Raw genomic sequence first — 24,715 nt, forward strand, 5'->3', positions numbered from 1 at the left:
GACTCGAGTTGCGAAAGGTGTGAGCGGGCTGGCGCGAAACAAAACAATGCGTCAGCGAATTCCGCGCCAGCGGTGGGTCAAGCCGACAGTGAAGCGTGGCTGGAGCATGCCGAAGCGGAGCGCTTGTGCCAGCAAAGCTCCGTGCCGGCTGCGGTAAGCGGGGGACCTGACTGCGCTCGGAGCGGCATTATATAATAAGTGACATAGAGATTAAGATTAACATAGGCTGAAGCGCTATTGCGCAGGGGTGGGGAATAGTACAAAGTATACTAATATGATGCGCTATTGCGTTATAGGTAAACTAAGGTAGTATAAGGCATACTAACGCAAAAATTAATAAACGCTACTGCGTCAGCAGGTAGCAGGTAGTTAGTTAAGGGAGCTTTCCAGTGTGACAGCCCGAAAAATCGCTGTTTTTCCCGATTTTTTTTCTTAAAGAAAAAATAATCTAATCGGTCTGTTTTTTTTTTTTTTGTATATTAATTGGGTATTGAAGAATACAAAACAATTTTTTAAAGATCGATTCATTTATTAATTAATATCTATAAAAATGATGAAACAATTGTTGCAGAAAATGCACTTAGATGTGGTGTCCACGTTGGGGGTCACAATTTTGATCTGAAACAAAAAACACAAAAAGATTATTGATCGATATATAATTGGCTTTCGTGCTATGGAGGCTTTTTGTTTTTTTTTGCGAAAATGGCGCCGGTTTGAACAAAAAGTATCGATTTTAGCATTTTTTTGGCAGTTTTTTTTACAAAAAAATAGGAAGATGTCAAAAAAAAAAAAAGCTTCCATAGCACGATAAACAATGACGTTAAGAATATTGTGTAAAAAATTCAACTCGATAGCTTTAAAACTCTGCCCTCCAAGTTGGACACCGTTTTCAAAAATGCTGTTTCGAGAAAAACGCGTTCAAAGTTTCAAGTGAGGAAATTTTAGGTAAATCGTTCACTTACGGTCAATCAGCGATGCCAGGTCCGTACAATATCCCTTCTGCTTCTTCGAAAAGATCGTGCTCAATGGATTGTTCAGTCCGACGAGCTGTCCTCGCCTCTTTGCTATCCAGGGACGCCTGGCGGTTTGCTTGGATGATGCGCGCATTCTTGTACTTAGCGGCGAAATCTGCGGCGCTCGGCCCTATCGTGCATCCCATCGTCTCCAAAATTTTTAAAATTGGGTCGTAACCTTCATTGAAGGTGCACACAGCACACTGCGTAGCGATTTCTACTATCTGCTTGCCGTAGAATACGTGCTTTGGGGCTAGTTGCCACACACAGTGATTGATTGATTTTCAAGAATTTAACACGCCATCCGCTTTTTTTTTGAAAATTGAGTGCGACAAAAAAAATAAATCGCGCGACTAATTTACGGCTAATTAACGGCAAATTATGCAATAGTCCGAATTCACATTTTCGACAATTGGCGAGCCAAGTTCATGTACGTGCAGGTAGGAACGAGACAATAGAAATAACGGTCGCACGGGCAGCTGTAGCGCTCCGTTGCCTTCTTCCAAGAAATGCTGTACAGTAACCGAAATAATCTGAATATCGGCATGAAAATTTCAGGGAATATTCGGAAGAGTGTATAATATTCGATAAAGCAAAAAAAAAAAAAAATCGATTTTTTGAAAATTTCACACTGGAAAGCTCCCTTAAGTAGGTAAATAAGCACGAGCTGGGTCGGAACTGCTGTGACAGCAGATTCCGCGAGCCGGCAGCAAGACACGCTGTGCGTGTGGGCGAGAGGCCAGGAGAACAGGCCGGCCACAGGGACGAGGTGAAGTAATGCGAAAGCGGTTCCGCCTCGTCCTGGGTGATGAGCGGCGGAGGGGTTTTAGCCGGTAAAAATCCGGCACTATCCGATGACATCCACCTGAACAACCGGATGTCTTTTGAAGATTTTCCCTTCGCCGCTGGAAAAAAAAAAAAAAAAAATACGTTCGGTTATTAGCTTATATTAACAACAAAGTATCGTATACAGGCCGGGCCAAAAAACGGATCGATTTAAAACGAGAATAAAATCCGAACGCTTTAACAGATTTTCAAAAAAAAATTTCTACGTGAAACGAAATGAATAAGTCCTTTCCTTCACGATGGAAAATCCGTAAAATCTTCATACCTTGCTGAGGTTCACTCTTTTGAAAAATGGGTTTTGAAAAAGTCACTCGGAGGATGAAAAGAATTAATACTTAACAAGTTTCATATCCGTGTTAAATTGTGATTCGAAGTTTGATTCTGACATTTTAGCAATTCGAGAGTCTTTTCACGTGATATGGAGCATTTATTCGTGGTGAAAGTTTCTGTTTTCACGCCATAATCAAGAAAGTTCACTATCAAAAAAGTCGGTTGCAAATGATGTCGTGGACTCAACTAAAATTGATAAGCGTCAGGCGGATGATCTGATCACTTCGGCCAACAATTATAATCAGAATTCATCTCAGCAAGGAATGAAGATTTTGCAGATTTTCGAACGCGAAATGAAAGCTTCAACCTTCTAATTATAAGAAGAAAAAAAACGTTCTCAAGTATCGGTTGACGAGTTCGAATTGTATTCACATTGTAAACTGATCCGGTTTACTTGGCACATCGTGAACAGTAGTTTTACTATTCGTAATTTGAAAGAGCTAATCCGTAAATTATGTTGATGTATGTTTCGAAGGAAACAACGCACCTACCGATTATTTGTTCCACAAATTATGTATTTCTTATGTATAAATTCCGAACTCTAATATTTTATTCACACTGACAAGATGTCTAGTTCAGGTATACTATATATATAAAATTCGGATTACTACCTAGCAAGTCTTCATTTTGAAGTCATAATTACAAGTCATCATCAAGATCCTTCATGGTTTCGCAATAGAAAAAACTTGTTTAATAAAACTATCAAAGTAAATAGTCTCTTGATTAGAGAATCCAAAAAAAAATATCTACGAAATTAACGTATTCAATGTTACGAGTTACATCATAGTAACAATTGTATATTCTGTAATATCATGCACAACAAGGAGTATAAAACAGAGTTCGCGGAATATCGTCACAGTCCCAAGTGCAGACTGACTTCGAACGGTTGGTTATAAAAAATATACGATACAACAGCATTCGCGATGGAGCGTTTGACACTAGTCACCCAAAGTGTAGTTATTGCCTGCCTCATTTTCTACGCTGTGTCGAAAATTATAGTGAACCTTGCGAAAAGGCGATCGTTTGACAATCATTGTTCAAAGTTTGAGGGACCGCCACGGCTGCCCATTATCGGCAATGCGTATCTCTTTATCGGGAGTGCCGAAGGTAATTTTTACGGGGTTCCCACAATTCTTATCAAGTTGTTACGGCATAGAGGGAAGGTATTCGCGAGCGGCTGTCAATACGTTTCTATATCCAGCTGAGATTTTGCTGAGGTGACCTTTGAGTCCGATCCGGTCGCTGCTCTCGAGTCAGGGAATGGAATGAAGAATTGCCGCGAGGAAGATGTATTGGAATGTATAATGATTCGTTGGAATGGTAACGAGTGTAAATGTCTAGAGGATGTAGATCTTATTGTTGGTTCATATTAGTGCTGGAATTTATAATTAGAGAATGATTTAGGAGTTGGTTTGTTGAGATTTGGAATTGTAAGTCGGAATAGAAGTTCATGGTTTGGATGTTGGACGTGAAGTTGATCTCTGTTGTTTGAAGGATGGAACGAACGTTAACTTGTTGGAAATGGATTGAAAGTATTCTCGATTCAAATCAAAATACATGTCTTCTCGATGAAAAATGGAAATGGCGAGTTAGACGCAAAGAATGTGAACGCAGGGAACTTGCGGGAATTCCGAATAGTGGGAACCAAACATAGCTGGCTAACGGCGATAGCGAGTGATGTGAGCTGGATAGACTAAGAGGACAAAAAGGGACTTTAAGGTTACTATAAATAATGTGGGAGAGTTAGGGAATAAAAGCAATTGATAATGAGTGAAAATCTAAAGGATTTTCGTGAACTTTCAACGGGTTTTGCCAATTTTTATGGGAGTTTATTTTTTTTTCTTTGTCCCAAATTACGGTTTACCTGGAATTTTAATGGTGTGAGTAGAATTTTCCAAGAGGATTTCTATGGAAATGTATATAATTTGTGAGACTGAGTGGAGGTAGTGACACAAAGCACGTAAATTCCCAACAGCCAATTTCATGATAAATTTCGTATGTCACGTGATTCCAGCTATTATGAACAGTTTCCTCCGATTGGATAAAACGTATCCTGATTGTTATCAGTTATCCATTGGGAACCGTCCAGTTTTCGTAACAAGAGATCCTAAACAATTGAAGGTGAGTGTTAACCTCCGATGATACGAATCGAACCCGTTTAACATTTTGATTATCTCGAGATTTTTTGTTTCAGGTAATATTTCTAAGTCCCAAAACCATTGATAGAGCCAGTCTGCTTGACTTCGCACAGCCGTTGTTCGGTTCAGGAATACTTTTAGCTACTGGTGAGACATCGATGTTAGCCTTTAATTCATACAGTTGTATCACAAGGATTTTATCTCACAATTCATATACGACGGTGGGTGAGAATAATTGGAAATGGCTTCATTTCGATTTCTAATAACGTGGAATAAAACGTCATCGTCCAGTAAATTCTTCAGGATTTCACGATACTGGAAGACGACATCGAGACTCGCGATTTATCTGCTTACTTACGCAAAAATTTCAGCAATTACTTTACGTCTATACTATCCATATATAACATAAAGTTAGACTAGTTGATAATAAATTGACTATTCAGTAATATACATGTACTACTAATAAGTTTTTTGATTCCGGTATGGTCCTTAAAACTGCATATCTTGTTTTTTTCTACATACAACTTTAAGAGTCCGGGAGGCACCCTTGATTTCACCCTTTTTAACGATATCCTAATTGTCTGATTTTTTTCTTTTGTCTAAATGAAAGGCATCAGAATTTTTTTTCCAAAATTTTAGTTCCAATATTTAATTGCAAAACGTCAATAATTAACCCGAAACTACCGACGATAGGGCGTGCGAAAATAAGTTGCAAAAAAGTTCACTGGCTACCGGACTATAAGCCTCCAAAACAGCCGGCAATTCAAAAAAAAGTTACAACTGTTATGAATCTGACATCGTGAAGTCAGTCTAGATTTAGTTAGCAGCAGGTTCTTCACGATTGCTCGAAATGTCCACTATTTCTTCGTATCTCTAGTATGTATGAACAATAAAGCCTATCACTAACGTGAAATGAAATCATAGCAAACACCCTCTTAATTAATTCCGTGACTCTGACTTCGACGACGAAAAATTATCATACGAGCATCGCGAAATCATATTTTCGTTTCAGGATCGAAATGGCACGCGCGTCGGAAGCTGATCGAGCCGGCCTTTAATTCCATCGTTCTAAACTCCTTCGTTGATTCATTTGCCTCACAATCAGGAATTATGGTCGAGCGAATGGAGCGCCACTTGAACGGAGCGGAATTCAGAGTACAGAAATATTTGGCACCGTGTATGCTGGACATCTTATGTGGTCTGTTATCAAGGGACAATCGGTATTTGACGTACTCAATTCTTTTTCCAAAACTATCATTTCATTTATTTTCACCATAGGAACTACTATGGGTGTGAAATTGGAAATACAGACAAGCGATAATTGCCACTACGCAAAGACAATGGAAAAGTGAGTTGATCTAAATTCTGGTAAGCTTACTTTTTTTTATGAAGTTATAGTTTCTAATATAAAATAGTCCGTTATTAGATGTGCTTTGTTAGAAAAAATACGTCTTCGCCACTGAAACTGGTCTGTAACGAATCTTTTGGAAATTTCTCATCAAGCTTTCCGTCGAAATATCTCTTGCACAACATTTATTGTTGTCGAAAAAATGTTTCGATTATATTTTATTATAGCGTCCTAGACTACGAATCGTTTTATCGCGTCCAAGATGCATCACTTTTCACCTGTAATATTATTATTATTTCGGTTGTTCCGAGCTCAAGGCCAGTGATGGTATATCTTTCCTTAAACGAATGACTCATAACTCATGCGATTAAATTGACATTTTGCAGGGTGGTGGATAGTATTTGCAAAAGAGTTCTGAGACCCTGGTTGCATCCAGACTTTATTTTCTACCGTACGAAACTTGGCAGAGATCACCGAAAGCAAATCCAACTTTTGCACGAGTTTGTTGAAAACGTGAGTATGCATATGAAGCATCAAAATGCAATGACCGACATGATGGTTCGCAAGAATAAACACAAAAGAAGCTGCTGACTTTGATCACGGTCTTTACTCTGCTTAAGGTGATACGGATCAAGAAAAAACAGATCCAAGAACTTCGCAGTCGGGTAGGATCAGCCGATCATGAACAGGATAAATGTGAGTACCTTATATAACGTTAGCACAGATTGTTCCCAAAATTCTGTGGAACGTAAATTGACTATTCTTCATTACCGGTCACTGATAGAAAATCTATCCGCTTGTGTACAGCCAATCAAGCGGAAGAAAACGCGTTTTTAAATCGTATGTTGAACCTTTCAAGTGACAACGAAGAACTTACAGATGAAGAGCTTCGTGGCGAAGTCCATGGTATAGTGATGCCCGTACGTATTCGTTTAAATTATTGCGTATAGCACCGTAAATCACAAGGAAATAGTTTTTGGAACGAAAACCTGGATATTGGTCGACTTTTACTATTTGTACAGATTATCGAACAATTTGAGATCCCATATCAGTCATGGAACTTCATGACCACTGCAGTCCAAGCACGATATGTGCGAGGGAACGGATAACTTTCATTCTGTGATATTTTGTAGTACCTACATCGATAAATATTGAAAACGTTCTTTTTCACACGCACCGATTCGGCGGTTAAACGAGGAAGAACCACCCCTGAAGGTTACCCACGAAAAAAATAAGGGATTACATTATTGAGAGTGAAAAACTGTGTTTACCATTGGCCATTGATAACGAACCATGTACCTACAATTGGTTTTATCAAAAACATCCTCATCATTATCGATAAATCCTGTGTTGTATGTGTTTAAATTCCTCGTATGGTACACTCGGATGTAGATATGTGTCTGGCGCTTACAGTGCAGAGGGAAATTTGCTGTCATGTCGAGTCGGTTATCGTTCGCGCTAAAGGTTACATTAAATCGGATGCTTGTACACCCCGTATTTAATTTCTCTGTCATTTTCCACACGCGCCTCTATCCTCGTTTAACAACATCCTGAAAAACCGGTTTTTGGGAGTCAACTTTAGCGGTGGTTTTCACCGCTCACTCGGGGAATCGACACGCACTAAAAATTGCTTGTTTTGTGTATTTTTAATGCATTATCACATGTCTTAGAGTGAAGAAAAACGTCGAAGGACGTTGCGGCCACTTTCCTTCTGTGTTCTTTCAAGTCTTTTCTTGTTCAGGGAAGTGATGCGCCGGCCAATGCTCTTTCTTTCGCAATGTTGATGCTGGCATCTCATCCAATTGTGCAGGTCCGTAAATGATCCTAATTGACCTCAGGCTGTGGCTCAGATTTCCTGAGAACAATCATTGTCATTGGTGAATAACTCGCTTTCAACATCGTTGCAGGATAAAGTTTACGAGGAACTTTGGGGAATTTACGGAGACAATGATAACGGAGATCAACTCGTCACTCCGAAACACCTGACGAGGATGACTTACCTGGAACGAGTGATCAAAGAAAGTCTGCGGATGTTTCCAGGCTCGCCATTTCTCTTTCGAGAAGTGACTGACGACTTGGATATAGGTTTGTAGACATTGTAAATTCACTTGGTGAGACTTCCTCGAACTTCTGTTCAGGAGACAGTTGGTCTCAATTCTGTAGCATATCGGATCACAGTACCCAACATGCATACGAAGTCACTCACTGAGCGATTAATTACTAATGTTGAAGGTGATCGCGTTTTACCAAAAGGAAGTTCCGTCGCTCTTAACATTCTAGGGCTACATAGAAGTGAAAAATACTGGTCTGACCCTCTGAAATTTGATCCGGACAGATTTCTCCCGGAAAATTTTGCGAAGCAGCACCCGTACTCATATATACCATTCGGCACAGGCCCGAGGAATTGTTTAGGTAAGCCAAATAGGAATATTGAGAATAGTCTTCGACCGATGCATTGATCGTCCTTACGGATTCAAGCTAATCCTTCATGTGATGTTAATAATTACGAAGGGTGATGAGTAACTTAAATTGTGATGAGATTCATTTTTATTACGGTTATTTATTTATTTCATTCGTTACGAGAAATCTTAACAATTTATCTTGAGATAAATTGGTGATTTGTTTAAGATGTTTCCTTTTGAGTTTTGTGAATTTGTGAAATCTTTAGCTGGTTAAATCCTGGACCTGATCCATGAACTTTTACAACAGAGGTGGAACGACTTAAATTGAATAATGAATTCAAATAAACTTTTCCAATGCACTTGATGATACCAGAGATATGATATTCATAAATAACTTTATTTATTATTCACAAAACGTCTCAATTTCTCCAATATCTTTTACCGAATGCCTTCTCCTCCCTTTTCGCAACAATCCCGTGTAAAGAGCGTTTTTAAACAAGCTTGAACTTATTTTCTATCAATCAAACATTTACAAATAACTCTAAATTACCTTAGAACTAATTTACAAACTATAAACCAATGAACAAGCCTTTCCTACACAAACTGAGGCACGGTAATCAATATATCGAATAATATGCATTAGACATGATAAAAAGTAAGCGTATGTTTGCACTTTTTGAGTGAAAAACTCGCACAGACCATCCATCGTGAATACTAATGTATGCGCGCATGATGGTTTTGTGCCATGACTCAGAAATAGCGCTCAAATACTAACGCGGTCCAATAAGTTTGTTCCAATTCCAGGTTCGAGATATGCCATGATGTTGATGAAAACATCTCTCGCGATGATTCTACGACAGTATGTATTGAAGAAGGATCGAATTTTACCTGCTGAAAATATACGACTGAAAATGGAAATGTTGCTGAGACCTGCCGAACCAATAACAATAAGAATTGAGAAACGGACGCAAGTCTCACCAAGTTTTGTCGACCTTTGAAAATTCGAATTCTGTATTCCGTTACGACTGATGAGATAACTCAAAATCATAACTATTAAACATTTCTTTCGTGACAGTTTATTTCCAGCTATGATACATTTTTTCTATTGTTATGAAATAGCAGTGAAAGCAGTCGAGATTGATATTCGATCATCAATAAAAAATAAAAAATAAAAAATAAAACCATGACGTAGCTGATAAGTGACTAAATCTCACGTCCCGATCTTGTTGTCGAGTTTTCGAATCGGCGGATTTGATTTTGTTTTTCAGGTGTCCTCTCAGTTTCTCCGGAGTCTCGACAGCTGGAAAACAAGCTCTAAAAAATTAATATTGGGACGAAAAGTTCTGCGATTTCCGAAACCAAAACGATGTTGACAAATGTCAGAATTAGTAATCGAAATATCATACCGATGACGAATACTGAGTTTTACTCGTAACAGAAACCATACATATCCGTCGCATAGCTAAAAATTGGATTCCAACATTCGATCATAAACTTTATGGAAGCATTCTAACCAAAAAAGGTGTTTTGATAATCACATGAATGTCAAGACATAATTCACATTGCTGTGCTGTTGATAATCTCGGTAATCTATCAATGTACAAAAGTCATATCATATGAATGATTTCAACGGTACTAAAATATAACGCGCCACTTTAAGGTGTGTTCACTTACTTCAAAAAGAAGCTGCTGAAGAGTCCAGAATACTTGATAAAATCCTAATTGTAAGATAAAACTAACAGAAGGAAGCATGGCGCAACTATAGCTGAAATAAACAAAAGATAGGGATTTCTCTGTACGTAACCATAATTTACCCAAGTGTTGCTTCATAGCATCCATACCTATCCATTTAAACCTGTTTTCCTCAACTACAGACCACTCTTGATAACAGGACTTCTTGATGAACTGGGCAGCTCGCTCTCCGATCATCATAAATGGTGCTGCAGTGCTACTTGCAGATAACTGACTAGGTAGAAAGATTCGTGATCGTCTCGACAAACGACCAGATATGTCAATGTATGAATTTTGGAAGTTGTCAAGGAGAGTAATTAGATGAATTGCATAAACTCGTCAATAACTTGCTACTGGATATTTTCTAGGTCCTGGATTCTTGACTCAATGTCTAACATAAATTCTCAAGTTTTCCATTCTTGTCCACCATATTGTATCTATCTTTCTGAATTGCAAGATGCCATACCGAAACTTGAAATCGAAGTGCCTAGAATCAACTGCTAGGCAAACGAGCATGCGTCAAGGGGTGTATTTGTCAAGGTCAGATCGTCGACTTTCATGGCCTCAACTTCGGGGAGCTTGATGGCATATTTGATGGCCGTGACGACTCCATCAACATCATTGTGGTCGCTTGAGTAATTACCCCATATAATAGGACTGTCAAAAGGATCGTTTGAGGCCAGACTGAATCTCCTTGGAACACAAAATCAATGTTACAACATACGTCCTTACGGAATAGAATAACAAAGTTAGAGATACGAATTTACCTCCAATGTTGAGGGTCAAACACGAAATCTTGAGGGCTTAATCTTAAAGAACATTTGAATGTAACCAATAATCTCGAGAGTTGTCTTTAAAGTTGAAAGTTCGTCTCGGAAAACGGTTAAGTATGACCATTAAAGCCAGAGAAATAATAAGGGTAGGCCTCAAAAACAGATGAACTTAACCATTAGAGTAAAATGTTATCCGCAAGGACAAAACTCTGCTCGAAATGTTACGCTGCCGAGTCGCCATGCTCTCGATGCGTTTCCCCGAATTATCAATGTCGTCAATCTCACCGGGCGCGCATTTCGCAAGGTACCCAGTCCCAAAGAGATGGATGCCCAGTGATTTGGAAGTCAACAAGTTCGAAGGAAACATGCTCACCACCTGAGATATTCCGGTGCTTGCTTGACACCCTGTCTGAAAAGCGAGATACTCCGTGGCAGCAGCCCAATAGTTTTCAAAATCACGGTTACGAAGGTTTTCCCCGACGCCAGGAAGGTTCTTGACCACCTCGATGCCGAGTGACTCCAAGTGCAGATAGGTATAATTTTGTACATGATAATTCTCTGGTATTTCAGCGATTCGGAAACACCGTGAAAATTCAGTTCGTAACCACGAGCTTTTTTTCCCCGAGTCGATTTCCCCCTGACATGATTGTAAACATGGACGTAACGCGGCTATCTACTTATCGGCACGTTTCAAGAGTCCCAGATGCGAAGACTGGCGATAAAATCAAAGCACTCAGGAATTTAGAGGGCCACTAAATCCCCACTTGCTGGAATTTCACTCACTATTACGGACAAAGCGGAGCTTTACGCAGATTTTCGTAGAGTTAGCAAGCTTCGCAAGTCCTGCTGAACGCGTATTTAGTACGTTGAAAAGGCGTGTTGAGTATTTTCCTTTCGCGTTAATTGAACCCTAAATTCGAACCTACGTGTCGTTATAATTTCTGTGCAGTGCTAAAAAGCTACTTATTGTTACGGCTCGCTGCATTCCAACATGTATACTTTAAAAAAAAACATCCTGTTTTCTGTGAAATTGTACACTGAAATTTGGATTTTGTGAACCCCATTAATTGCACCTGTACTAAGAAAGATTTCACATGTTATGGTTACTACAAAATTATTGAAAATTATTGCATATCTTTTCGGTGATGGGTCAAATATTGTTGGAATTACAAAAAACGTGTGGTACAAGTAACTATTCAGTTTGATTACAGATGTCGACATTTGACTTTCTGAATATTTCGACACTGATTCTGTTTGTCCAATTAACTACATTTTTTTTTTTTGGATGTTAAATAATGCCTTTACCGTAATTTATTGTAGCACCAACATCAAATTATCGTAATAGTTGGAAGCTAATATATTACAAGTGACCATAATCATTAAAAACAGTAGCATAAATCAGACTTTCTGGTTGCAGGAACAATTGGTAAATAATGAAAATAGTTTAGAGTTATATAGCAACAACAACTAGAATTTCGAGCTGAAATTTCCGTGAGTTTTTGCTTTTTGCGCTATTTCGATTGCTGTTTCGTTTTACACACGTGATAATCAGTCATTGCTTGATTTATTTCAACGGTTTAAATTTCAACAATTTTAAGATTCTCCGAACATCGCCGGCAGTGTTACTCAATTACAGATTTCTCGATATTATCCGCTGCGAAATTTGAGGTCGGAGCGAAATGTTGAAACGACGAAGTTTCTACGTTCTGATCGGCCTCGGATCTTTTTTCCTGCTGTTTTTGATGCTTGACGAGAGATTTGGCAGCCCTTTAGTGTATCAAATACAGCCGACGGCTGCTGTTCCACATACGAAGCAAAAGGTGAGTTCAATCAGTCGGAAATCTCAAATGTGAATTAATAATTATTGAGACGCACTGGTCAAGAAAAAAGAGTAATTGAATAAAAATCGTATTAATTAAAAACAGCAGAGTTTCACCATTTTGAACGGTCTGTAACGATAAAATCATTTCTCAAATCATTCATATCGCAGTTTGGATGATTCGAATTAAGACCGGATCATTTCTAATGCACACCAGGGACGATGTTTCATAAATGTTCGGCGTCATTGGTGCGAATGATCAGACTGCTGGATATTTTTTTAACAGTTTTTGTTCTTCTCCTAGGCTCAGTTGACCAACAAACGCTGTTATCGCCTTATATGAAAATTATGAAATATAGCGACTAGCGGGACGCTAAACAGTCCGGAAGTATTGATATCAGCCGATATCAATTGAAAGAATAAAATCATATCTCTGAACTGTTAGTCACATGATTAGAAATATTGTTTCTACCATTTAATCAGGGCTTGTGTAATCGAAGTTGATAAAGAAACTTAATAGCTATCAAAATATAAGTCGTATCTTACGATCATATCAAATTACCGATTGCAGTGTATGAATTTTGGCATTTCTTGTTTTTCAACAAGAAACAAAAAAAAAAAAGAAGTGTTTCGGACACTTTTGCCAAAATTCTAACATACCAATTTGGTACTGTTATATATCACTGGATCATTGCAAAAATTTTTTAACATGAATGTGGTTCATTGTTTACATAGAATTTGACACAAAATTCATGACAGTTACAACGCATATCATCTATATTTAATGATTTCAATTAAGTCATCAAAGTACCATTAGGCATTACGTGGTCTTCCAGCTGTGCAGTCAGCCATTTGTTTACATTCTCAAAGTTTCGTGACAACAATTGCATGGATGTTAAACTTATTAAATGATGATACTTTACGTATTTTAGAAAATCGCACCAAAAGAGAAGCTTGCGAAGATTCAGAAACCAGTCGAGGTAAGAGATTAGTTATAACGTAGTTAACAATGATAGTAACTCTTTTCCTGTAATGCAAAAATTTATTCTCGACTTCGATTTTTGATGATGACTCGAATGATCTGTGAGTTAAAATTATTGTGTGAAACCTTACGATATGATTTCATTCAGGTACTGTTATTGCCAGATACTGCAGGTGTTAAGAAAAAACTTAAACCGACATCGTCAGAAAAAATTCTGGAGCAAATCATTAGTACGCAACGAAAATTGATCAGCAAAGACATGAAGGGCTACGAATATCCCGATGGAAAATATAACATAAGTGCCAGGTAAGAAAAGTGTGTTTATGTGAACTTTTCTTACAATCTTTGCTTGTTGAATTCGGACATTCATGAGTTTCCGAATTCAGCCACAGTAGCTGAGATCTTGAATCAATAACGAAGTCGTCTCGTCTTGCAGTAAGCTCGAGGATTTGGTGATGGAAAAACATGGAAGACCGGTCAGAAGTTTGATCGTGACAACATGGCGAAGCGGAAGCACATTTTTTGGCGACATTCTTAACGCACATCCGGCAAATTATTACCACTACGAACCGCTGCTGGCTTTCGATATCGTTCAAGTCCGAGGTCCTCCCTTGTCTTCGAAGGCTTTGAAGTGGGTCAAGGATTTGCTCAACTGCGAATACGAAGACCTAGGTGATTTGAATTCACGTTAAACACCGACATTCGCCGAACCCTACAATAATTTGTACGACAATTTTTGGTATCGCAACTGCTTTTACACATCGAGCAGTTATTTATGGGGTGAACCATGCGAATCACATCGATGGACAGCAATTTTGACTACCGGCGCCCGTGCGAAATCGGTTCTGTAATAATCTGCTGGAAAACTCGATCGCTTATTGGAGTGTTTGTGAAATTTGAAAGCAAAAAGAAATCGCGATTGATAATTCCTGGGAAATATATCTTTTCACAGATGGACCAGGGAATAAATTCAACCGGTTTAGCGAGCAAATGTTACACTTTATTCTTGACATCGTATGTTCGTTACTTATTAGCGAAATGGAATCAGCAGTATATCATCATTCATGATCTATGTTCATCTTTTCGTAGTGTCAAAAATGTGGTTTTTTACAAATCGGTAACAAGAATTCAAACTAATTAAAAATGTCACTAAATTTACAATACCTCACATGATACATAAATAAGGCAATGTTGCGTAGAATATTTTTGTTTAATTGGAGATCTCGTTGAAATTACGAGAACTGTGAAGAAATGTCGACACGTTAGTATTTTACTTGTTGAGCAAACAACTGCATCTGTGTCAAGAGACTTCGTACGCTCTGCGTAATGATAGCATCGTGGAAAATCTTAACACAGATGAATGCTCAATCCGTAAGTTATGCCAACTACGAAAATACTTACACGAGCAATTCGAAGTGTTGATTTTGCAAACAGACATTTCGGTCGTCACGAATCCGTGGAAAAGGTTAGCATAATTGCTGAGAGAGTAAGTTCCGAGTCATTCGGACAAAGGACCGTTGGAGGAAAAGTTATATAATCAATCCTGTTAGGCGTCAGCGATTCTATAGTTGGTAGAATAACATGGACCTGGACAATTGTCAAGGAAAGAATACTCATGCTAGAATTACGTCCTTGGTTCAATTGCGAAGACAAGGGATGTAAAATGCTCTCCAAAGTCTTGACGCGCTATTCGATCCAAGGACATTAGAAAATAAACTATCCTTATTGAAAATGTTGTAGTATGATATCAAATGAATTGATTATCCGATAGACCATGTAGAGATTGCAGAACACACATTACCCTGATGAGATACTATTCAATTTATCTGACACACTATCTGCAAAAGGTTGCAGTAACAACACTTGACATTTACTCACTGATTACTCCAGTCTCCGACAGCATCCAATCCATATTGTTGACTTCGATATTATATTTCAGGTGAATATATCGACTACGGAAAACCACATCCGTGGGTTTTCAATCACAATACGAATTTGTGGAAGCAGTGTGAACGTCACAAAGGGGTCTGCTATGACTACAAATTTCTCAGCTCGATGTGCAAGCTCTTTCCATTCCAATCGATGAAACTTGTACGACTGAGGTTACGAATCGCACAGGAGCTTCTTGCGGATGAAAAGTTGGTGCATTTTCACTTGTATATTATGTAGTTCATTCACAGTCTGACATCCTTCGCTTCAATTTCCGGTGATTACCATTTTTAGATTAGCTGTACGGATGGTGTTGTTGGTCAGAGATCCTCGAGGGATTCTTCAGTCGAGAAAACATCGAGACTGGTGTCCTTCGAGTCCTGATTGTTTCGATCCAGCTTTGACGTGCGCGGATCTTGTCTCAGATTACAAAGTTGCTGTTGAACTACTAAAAAAGTACCCAACCAGATTCAAGTATGTTGTTATCTTATATTGCAACGCGTTTGTTCTTTTTTTTGTAAATATGAAGTAGTAACTGTACAAAAACACGTATCGTTCAATAGATACATCGAGTAAAATACTATCATCCATGAGTATCGAAAGAAGAAGCTAAACAAGCTCGCTGGAATCATTGCATGCCATTACTAATTTCTGATCGAATTTTCTAAACGGACACCAAAATTTGTACCTGATTTCTGAAATTATGAATTTCGAGATCGTTCTCCTGATGATTTGTGATTTCAAGCCGTGATAAATTGTCTCTGCGTAGATTTGATCATAGAATGTTTTTGGAAAGCGAGATATCCATCTATTTCTGTGGAAGATTTCTGGTGTCAGTTGGTCAATAAATTGAAACTAAAGTTTATCGTTTCAATTGACACTAAATATTGACATTACTGACAATAAATGATATCACATTTCGCAGGGTGATACGATACGAAGATCTTTCCCTGGATCCGTACAAACACGTTGAAGAACTTTACAAGTTTTATGGACTCAACCTTCACCCGAGAATGAAAAAATTTCTCGATTCTCATACCAAAGCCAGCAAGGGTGGAGTATCGAGTACATTCCGAAATTCAGCGATTGCTCCGTTTCATTGGAGAACGGAATTGGAATTCGCGGAAGTAGAAGAAATACAAGAATACTGCACCACCGCAATGAAATACTGGGGTTATGTTCCGGCAATGAACGCTACTCATCAGAAGGAATTCAACCCTGTTACAAACTACGCGTTGAAATAGTAGCTCGTTTTATTTTTTTCCCTTTTTTTAGTAGAAGGGATTTCGAAAATATCGACAGACTCCAATTTCTAACGGACATTCGAAGGGATCTTCAATGAAAAAGTGTTTTAAACCGATTGGATCTAATTGTAAGATAAAAACAAACTCAAATATTAATTTATTTTAATTTATAATTTATTCAATGTTATCTATTTATGTCCACAAAATTTGTTTCGAAACCAAATTTATTGTGATCTATGATCGGTCTATATTCGATTTTACAGATCTCGTTTTTGATAAATAAGGTTTTCCCCAGAACATTCCAAATAAGTTTACATTATTGTATATGATTCAGTTTGAAAAGTCTAATGGAAAACTTGCACTTTCAAGGACGGTTGAAAATATGGAAAAAACCATCCTTATACCTAAATTGTCCAGTCTTAGAATGACATTGATTCTCCCCACCAGTAGAAATTTCATTATTATTATTTTTATGATGATTGATAAGAGGAGACCTCGCGTTCTGCAAACTGTAATTATTATTCAGTCTAAGCTCTGCCGGCCATAATACAGAAGTATCAGTTGATATTCGCTTGATGAAAACTTCACGGTGTAGCTGTAAATCGAAAATACCTATTTTTATAAAGCAGTTTGTCCGAAGACACGTGGAGGTTGATAAAAATTAATTACTAGTTGTGAATGCAAGTGTTTCATAATTTTATTCTCATTTAGCACAGTGACATTTGAATAAGCCTGCATGGATCATCGACTTTTTTGATTTCGTCTAAACATTTAACACTAGGTATCGAAATTTGTGCATGTGTAACAATAATTCTGTCTGTAATGAATTAAGTTCGTGAAGCGTTTTCGGGGAAAATAACTGCATCGTTTTTTGTTGTTGTCGGTGTCTTCGATTAAGGTAAAGCACAAAATAAAATTTTTACACAGTTGACTCTACAATTATTAAACAATTATAAAATTCTGTCAACACCTTACTCGAATCACGTTTTTTTTATACGTGAAAACGCCGAGATTTGACAAGAATCCACTTTTTTCATACCGTTAATTCGAGGAGTGATCTTCTGTCGTAGCTAGACTCGTAGAAGAATATACTTTTTCAGTTGAATAATAACAACAAAGTGAAAAGTGGACATTTAGCAAGCCGGTAACTTTTGCATCCCGTTAACAATTCACAATTATTATGCTCGTGATTTTCTTAATTCCAGTTCACGTGCCAATTCCTGGTCAGTTGGAATATTGTCCGTTGTAAAAAATTATATCATTCGTGATAAAATGCAATAAAATACTCTGATAAGTGTTATTTCATATATATTGACAATCGTTTGTATTAAATAATGAAACTTAGTACGTCAGTTTTTTTAAAGTAATTGAAAATTTTTAAATTTCACCTAATGCTTCGAATCAAACTATTCTTCCGAGTCGAAAGTTTTGCCCTACGGTACTAACAATAAGTAAAGTCTTATCAAATCTTTTTTAGCCATTAGTCTTATTGAGAACCTTGAGAGACTTACCTGCTTGAAATTTATACATAACCATGATTTTCGATACCCTACAATAACCTATTTTAGTGCTACGTGTCATAATCGTCTTACGTGAAAGCCTACTTACAGCATTGAGGTTCTCATGTATTGTGGAGTGCTCGATTAACAAGTTTGATTTCGGGATTCAGACTTCGTCCTGAGTAACTTGCGCGTCTGCCGCTAGGGGCGCCGAGGCGCAATCTGTTCCCGCGTTTGAGTCTCCCACAGATTAGTATAACCTGACCGGTCGAGCGAAGCCTGAGTAGACTGGTACGGACTGCCGCGTACATTGTATCGGATCGAATACGGAGAAATACGCATTACTAAGAAGTTCCGGTGTATTAAGCAAAGGAATCGGTGGATTAAAAACACAAATTACAGAAATAGGTATGAATTTTGGATTATATGGAGAATGTCATTCTCATACCCAGTGAAATATGATCAATTCATGAGTAGGAATTGTCAACTTAGTGTATATAATCTGTTATTGAATCTTGGTGATTGGTCAGTTATGTAAACGTATTTTTAGTTAACGTTTCCACCCGGATATGGGCCCTCCTCAGAACGATTTATTTATTTAACTGTCAATAACAACAAAAATTTTTTATAATAGAAGTAGAATCAGACATTGAATATTGTAGATGTAATACTCTTAGGGCTATTATAAATTATTGGTTAGTGAGTACATTTTGATTAATTGAATGTATATAAAATACCTTGCAATGATCGTAACCAAGTTTATATCGGACAAACTGGCCGCCACCTAAACACCAGAATCAAAGAACATCAACGCAATGTACATGAGATTGAAGAACGTCACACTGCTCTAACAAAACATATGATCAATAAACAACATACTTTTAACTACGACAATACAAACATCCTTTGTGAAGAACCTAATTATTATAAAGGACTATTACTAGAAATGTGCAATATTGTAGGACACACCAACTCTGTTAATCTTAGACAAGACGTTGAACATTTAAGTCATATTTACAAACCTCTAATCTCCGCCCACACAACACATATTGTTTAACCTTAACTACACACATAAAAGTATTGTCCCCATAGCATAGTTTTTCTACATAATTTTTTTCACAAAATATTTTTCTGTTTTTCTGTATAATTGTTTATATTAGGTTCACCTTCACTCTGGATCATATTTGTTTCTCCCATCAGTCGCTATTCACCAGTTGAACCAATCTGTTCAACCAATAATAATTTATGTTAGACATGGGGAACATAGTCATAAAGATCCCAGCTCCACTTTCTCGGACATTGTGCAAACTAATTTTACTGCTGAAAGAACTTCTTTAAAACCTTTTAATACAATGACATATAGACTGTGAAGATACATAGTTTTTTAATCTTTTTAATTAATGACCTCCAACTTGTAACTCCTACACGTTAAACAACCAGAGGAGCCGACATTGACTACCGTTATTCAAAGAACAGTGTCTCCACAAATTGTAAATTATGAATTCGACTGTATCTTAGTACGCTTACTATAAAAAGGTAAATAACTCTCTAAGTCTATCTTTTTTTCAATTAATCAATATTGTACTCACTAACCAATAATATATAATAGCCCTAAGAGTATTACATCTACAGTATTTAATGTCTGATTGTACTTCTATTATAAAAAAATTTTTGTTGTTCTTGACAGTTAAATAAATAAATCGTTCTGAGGAGGGCGCATATCCGGGTCGAAACGTTGACTAAAAATACGTTTACACAATTGACCGATCACCAAGATTCAATAACAGAAATATGATCAAATCATTGACTATGACCAATATTTGGTTATCCTGTCGTATAGTTGTAAAGTTATTCGTTATCATGTTGTAATCAAAGTACTATATACAACTGACCTCGGATGCATTATTTACATCGATATCTGCTGTATGCGATAATTTTGGTCCAAATTATTATACTACATCATTCTACGGTTGAAAATACAAAGGTCCGCCATCTTTGAATCTAACCGTTGAAGAAATGTGAATATCTGCCAACTTTAGGCCTAGCATAGAATCACTTTTCAATGCATGATAGTCCTCCCTAGATCTTAATTATTCCCTACCCGAATGTAGAACTCTAGAGACTTAAACCGGGGCCAAAATATTTCGATTCCGACTATCATTCAATTTCTCTGAACTGTACGATGTTTTAATCACCGGTTTATAAAAATAAACGTGCATTTATGAGTTTTCGCGCAACCTGTTCTATCGGTTAAAAACATCGTGCCTTATCAGTCTTCTGAAAAGTAATGAAACTCGACACGACTCACTGATATTTCTTGTACAGTTTACAGTTTGTCCCATTCTCCGTGCAACGGCACGAAAAGCAGCAGACCGAAATGTCGAAACGTGCAAGTTCCTACGGTCTGATAGGCGTCGGTATTTTTTTTACACTATATTCAACTTTTAATGTGAATTACGAAGGCCATTCGGTGCGTAAAACAGAACCAACAGTTCCTATTCCTCAGCAGTCAGAGCAGAAGGTGAGTAATTAGTTCAGGCGAAAAGCTCGAATATGAATATGAATTTCTGTTATTCCTAAGCTGTAAAAATCTCTTTATAAATATGAAAATAGAAAATACTGGAATTATATACAAAGCTTGGATCTCGATTACTTATTTCAATCTTTCCAAAGTTGTGACAAATTTAGTCGATTCTTTAACTTCACTCTATCAGTATCACCCTATAATACCACTGAATGGTTCTATTAAAATTGTATTATGCTACATTAATGACATACATGCTACTTTTAACAATTCGCGAATCTACTGTAACATCCCGCTTTAGCATCAACAGCAAGTGGTGAAACGTTAGTCTTCGTTTATTTTCTCGCGTGAATTTTACGGTGATATTTTATTTAAAAACCGTTCCGACGTTTTAGTATTTTAGTTTTAAATGTTCAAGTCCCCAAGATGGGAGGACAAACCGCAGATCACGACAGTGGGGAGAGGAATCGATCCGGTATCGAAGACGATAGAACAAATCATGAGTGAGCAGCCCGAATTGATCAGCAATGCTATGGAGGACTATCAATATCCCAATGGAAAATATAACATAAGTGCGAGGTGAGAATCCTGTTTTTATTCAAACGTTTTCGACATTCTCCACTTGGTGAATTATGTCATTTACAAGTTCCCAAATCCTGCTACAGCAGCTGAGATCTCGAAGTAATAAAGAAGTCATCTCGCCTTGCAGTAAGCTCGAGGATTTGGTGATGGAACAAAATGGAAGGCCGGTCAGAAGTTTGATCGTGACAACGTGGCGAAGCGGAAGCACATTTTTGGGCGATATTCTCAACGCTCATCCGGCAAATTATTATCATTATGAGCCGCTGCTGGCTTTCGATATCGTTCAAGTTCGAGGTCCTCCCTTAGCTGCGAAGGCTTTGAAGTGGGTCAAGGATCTACTCAACTGCGAATATCAAGATTTGGGTAATTCTGAATTACGTTACACACCGACAACCACAGAAATCTACAATAATTTGTACGACATTTTCGGGTCTCACGATCGTTTTTGCACGTCCAGTAGTTTTTTATGACGTAAACCATGCGAATCACATCGAAGGTTTTAGTTTTATAAAATTTTGATGAAAGACTCGATCATTCATTGTGACGTTCGAGAGGATTTGATGAAAATTAAACGGTCCTTCTACAGATTTGAGGATTTCATACGAATTCGCGATTAATCGAAAGTGTTTAGAGGAAGTTGATGGCAGGTTACAAAATAAAGGAAAATATGAGTTGAATTTGTGGAAATACTCTTACAAAAACTATTTTACCAAAACAGTAGGAGAAGGAAAGACGGCAGAGAGGCACATGCATTAAATTTATACTTTTAAAAGTAATGGTTCGATTAGATGAGGGTTCTTTTTGTTCGGAACTGTTTAGATCGATTTTCATTCACCCAATGTTGTTTTTCTTCGGAATTATTTGATAGCAATCATCAATACTGATAAGCTTTCGATAAATGAAGCCACAACATTAATGTCACTGATCAGTGTTTATTTGACACATTAATCTCCCTGAGAATTAAAACCCACTTACGGATTAGGATATGATATGATAAGTCAACAATGTATTATAATCTTTCGATTCCGTATGCAACCGACGAAATTATGTATACATTTTTAGCAAAACGCCGTAGTGATTGTTAATTTCGATTCCAAATTTCAGATGAATATATCGACTACGGAAAACCACATCCGTGGGTTTTTAATCACAATACGAATTTGTGGAAGCAGTGTAGACATCACAAAGAGGTCTGCTATGACCACAAATTTCTCAGCTCGATGTGCAAGCTCTTTCCATTCCAATCGATGAAACTTGTACGAATGAGGTTACGAATCGCACAGGAGCTTCTTGCGGATGAAAAGTTGGTGGATTATCACTGGTATATTATGCAGTTTATTCAAACTCTGACATCCTTCGTTTCAATTTGTGGTGGTCACCGTTTTTCAGATTAGCCGTACGGATGGTGCTGTTGGTGAGAGATCCTCGAGGGATTCTTCAGTCGAGAAAACATCGTGACTTTTGTCCTCCAAGTCCTGATTGTTCAGATCCAGCTTTGACGTGCGCGGATCTGGTCTCAGATTACAAAGTTGCTGTTGAACTGCTGAAGAAATACCCAACTAGATTCAAGTATGCTATTTCCTTGTATTGCAACGATTTTTTTTTTTTTTTTTGTAAACGCAGAATGGTAACTGTACAAAAATACGTCTCAGTCCACACATGCATGTAGTGTAATACTATCGTATTGGAGTATCGAAACACGGCGTTGAACAAGCTTGCAATAACCGCTCACCAATTGATACTCATCGAATCTCACAAACGGACGCCAAAATTTGTACATGATTGACGAAACTGCGAATCGTTTTATCATTCTTTCGATATTTCGTGAAATTATACTGCGATGACTTGTCTCTAGCTGTGTTCTATAGGTGAGTTTGGCGATAAAGTAACGTTATGTTTCGCAGAGTGATACGATACGAAGATCTTTCCCTGGATCCGTACAAGTATGTCGAAGAACTTTATAAGTTTTACGGACTCTTTTTTCATCCGGAAACGAAAAAATTTCTTGATACTCATACCAAAGCCAGCAAGGGTGGAGTGTCGAGTACTTTTCGAGATTCAGCAGCAGCTCCGTTTCATTGGAAAAAAGAATTGGAATTCGGAGAAGTAGAAGAAATACAAGAATCCTGCGCGACTGCTATGAAATGCTGGGGTTACGTTCCAGCAATGAACGCTACTCATCAAGAGGAATTCAACCCTGTCACAAGCTACGTGCTAGAGTTATAATTAAATATTTTTCGTATGATTGCGATTAGCAAAAAAGACTTTTGAAAATGTCGACGCGGTTAAATTTCTATAAGACGGGGGTCGCGAGTGAAAAAATATTCCAAACGGCGATAAACGCATTCAATCATATAATGTACAGTTTTGTAACTTTTCATCTTATTGCAATTCAGGCAACACGACATCATGATATTAATATATGAACTCAAAAATTCGTTCAACTTGTACAACTGTCTGTGGCATCCGAATTCATCGACGTTACAGATATCTTATTTTCGAGGGGTTTTCCAAGCAAATAGAATCAATACTCACAGATACATGTACTTACCTTTTCGAATTTCACAGATAATTGAAAGTTTCTCGTTCCGCGATAATCACATACATTGCAAGCCTGTTTCTTTACTCTTTGGCAAGTTTGGAAACTGCTCGAACGCTTTCAGGTATTCATTTATTCGTGGTGTTTTCTAAGATAATGAAACCGCGTTTGGCCAAAAACCGTGTGAACTTCCCATGTAGAAAGAATTAGAGCGAAATTCTGTCGGTTCTATGTTTTCGTCAATTGCTAAAGATTGAATTTTCCAAATTTGAAAATTATACTTCGGCTTTCCGTATTGTGAAATTCCTCGAATTATGTTTTGGGTCATTTGAAACTCCATATTTTAAGACTTATTGTTGATCTATTGTGCGGTCGTTCGATATTTTCATCCCGAATCCATCTGAATTATCCATCTGACTTAGTCAATAAAAACGTGACGCAGACACCTGTTTCAAGAGTATCTCGCTGTAATCAATTTTTCTCCCCCTCTGCTTGTCGAATCTGACTCACGATCATGAACAATGTTCGCCCTCGCATGGACACGTAACTGTCATAGTTATTGTACTCGACCAGAAACATCGATCGATCCAAACTTTGTGCAGTTGAACCGTAAATATCAAACATCATTACCTAACAATGAAATCCAGAGGAAATTGGTCGGTTCGGTAGGCTGAACGTTTTGTCAATTTGCTACTCCGATGTTCGAATACAGCCGATGGTTTGTTTGTGTCATCGAAACATCAAACAATGACTCTCTGTGCCTGTAATTCATGTAATTCGACGCATCGCCAAGAGTTGAGAAATTGCAAAGCAAGATCAAAACGCTTAACATCACTTGGCAAAAAATATGCAAAGTACTAAACATTCATAATTTGTCGTTCCTGCAATAATCGCACATAGTGGACCGAATATTGCAAACCCAATTCATTGCGCAATGATCGTTGAGCAAGTTTGAAAACTGTTTGCACTTTCGTGACATTTTTATTCACAATTTTCCAAGATGTCTGCCGAGAATC

The 24,715-nt window shown here is 37.7% G+C and overlaps 3 protein-coding genes across 5 annotated transcripts; all 3 read left to right on the forward strand.

The window, feature by feature from the left end:
• The first annotated feature begins 1,944 nt into the window (after window positions 1-1,944).
• LOC124182405 (cytochrome P450 4C1-like) lies at window positions 1,945-9,861 on the forward strand. The gene is made up of 12 exons (XM_046569637.1): window positions 1,945-3,296; window positions 4,204-4,310; window positions 4,384-4,474; window positions 5,340-5,525; window positions 5,606-5,675; window positions 6,062-6,188; window positions 6,296-6,371; window positions 6,483-6,595; window positions 7,417-7,485; window positions 7,583-7,760; window positions 7,908-8,087; window positions 8,882-9,861. The coding sequence occupies exons 1-12, from the start codon at window positions 3,113-3,115 to the stop codon at window positions 9,073-9,075; spliced, it is 1,575 nt and encodes a 524-aa protein (XP_046425593.1). The 5' UTR covers window positions 1,945-3,112; the 3' UTR covers window positions 9,076-9,861.
• A 604-nt stretch (window positions 9,862-10,465) lies between these two features.
• LOC124182782 (carbohydrate sulfotransferase 5-like) lies at window positions 10,466-17,484 on the forward strand. Its single transcript, XM_046570454.1, has 9 exons — window positions 10,466-11,442; window positions 11,984-12,007; window positions 12,180-12,401; window positions 13,333-13,380; window positions 13,531-13,688; window positions 13,819-14,054; window positions 15,322-15,520; window positions 15,606-15,785; window positions 16,237-17,484. The coding sequence occupies exons 3-9, from the start codon at window positions 12,261-12,263 to the stop codon at window positions 16,553-16,555; spliced, it is 1,281 nt and encodes a 426-aa protein (XP_046426410.1). The 5' UTR covers window positions 10,466-11,442; window positions 11,984-12,007; window positions 12,180-12,260; the 3' UTR covers window positions 16,556-17,484.
• An 868-nt stretch (window positions 17,485-18,352) lies between these two features.
• On the forward strand, window positions 18,353-24,157 carry LOC124182783 (carbohydrate sulfotransferase 5-like). Of its 3 annotated transcripts, none has more exons than XM_046570455.1 (7): window positions 18,353-18,462; window positions 20,380-20,575; window positions 20,997-21,157; window positions 21,288-21,523; window positions 22,265-22,463; window positions 22,550-22,729; window positions 23,065-24,157. In XM_046570455.1, the coding sequence occupies exons 2-7, from the start codon at window positions 20,432-20,434 to the stop codon at window positions 23,384-23,386; spliced, it is 1,242 nt and encodes a 413-aa protein (XP_046426411.1). In that variant the 5' UTR covers window positions 18,353-18,462; window positions 20,380-20,431; the 3' UTR covers window positions 23,387-24,157. The 3 variants fall into 3 exon arrangements, with proteins under 3 accessions (XP_046426411.1, XP_046426412.1, XP_046426414.1); XM_046570456.1 differs by lacking the exon at window positions 18,353-18,462 and adding an exon at window positions 19,871-20,072; XM_046570458.1 differs by lacking the exon at window positions 18,353-18,462 and having other exon boundaries at window positions 20,489-20,575; window positions 20,982-21,157.
• Window positions 24,158-24,715: the final 558 nt, after the last annotated feature.

Source organism: Neodiprion fabricii, chromosome 5, assembly GCF_021155785.1.
Source record: "Neodiprion fabricii isolate iyNeoFabr1 chromosome 5, iyNeoFabr1.1, whole genome shotgun sequence".
Classification (NCBI taxonomy): Eukaryota; Metazoa; Arthropoda; class Insecta; order Hymenoptera; family Diprionidae; genus Neodiprion; species Neodiprion fabricii.

Bases quoted from the DNA above. Each gene is read 5' to 3' on its own strand.
- LOC124182405 (XM_046569637.1), top strand. From the start codon at position 3,113: ATGGAGCGTTTGACACTAGTCACCCAAAGTGTAGTTATTGCCTGCCTC. The intron at 4,311-4,383 runs GTGAGTGTTAAC...TTTTTGTTTCAG, and splicing joins GAGATCCTAAACAATTGAAG to GTAATATTTCTAAGTCCCAA. The intron at 7,761-7,907 runs GTTTGTAGACAT...CTAATGTTGAAG, and splicing joins GACTGACGACTTGGATATAG to GTGATCGCGTTTTACCAAAA.
- LOC124182782 (XM_046570454.1), top strand. From the start codon at position 12,261: ATGTTGAAACGACGAAGTTTCTACGTTCTGATCGGCCTCGGATCTTTT. The intron at 13,689-13,818 runs GTAAGAAAAGTG...CTCGTCTTGCAG, and splicing joins AAATATAACATAAGTGCCAG to TAAGCTCGAGGATTTGGTGA. The intron at 15,786-16,236 runs GTATGTTGTTAT...CACATTTCGCAG, and splicing joins AAGTACCCAACCAGATTCAA to GGTGATACGATACGAAGATC.
- LOC124182783 (XM_046570455.1), top strand. From the start codon at position 20,432: ATGTCGAAACGTGCAAGTTCCTACGGTCTGATAGGCGTCGGTATTTTT. The intron at 20,576-20,996 runs GTGAGTAATTAG...TAAATGTTCAAG, and splicing joins CTCAGCAGTCAGAGCAGAAG to TCCCCAAGATGGGAGGACAA. The intron at 22,464-22,549 runs GTTGGTGGATTA...ACCGTTTTTCAG, and splicing joins GAGCTTCTTGCGGATGAAAA to ATTAGCCGTACGGATGGTGC.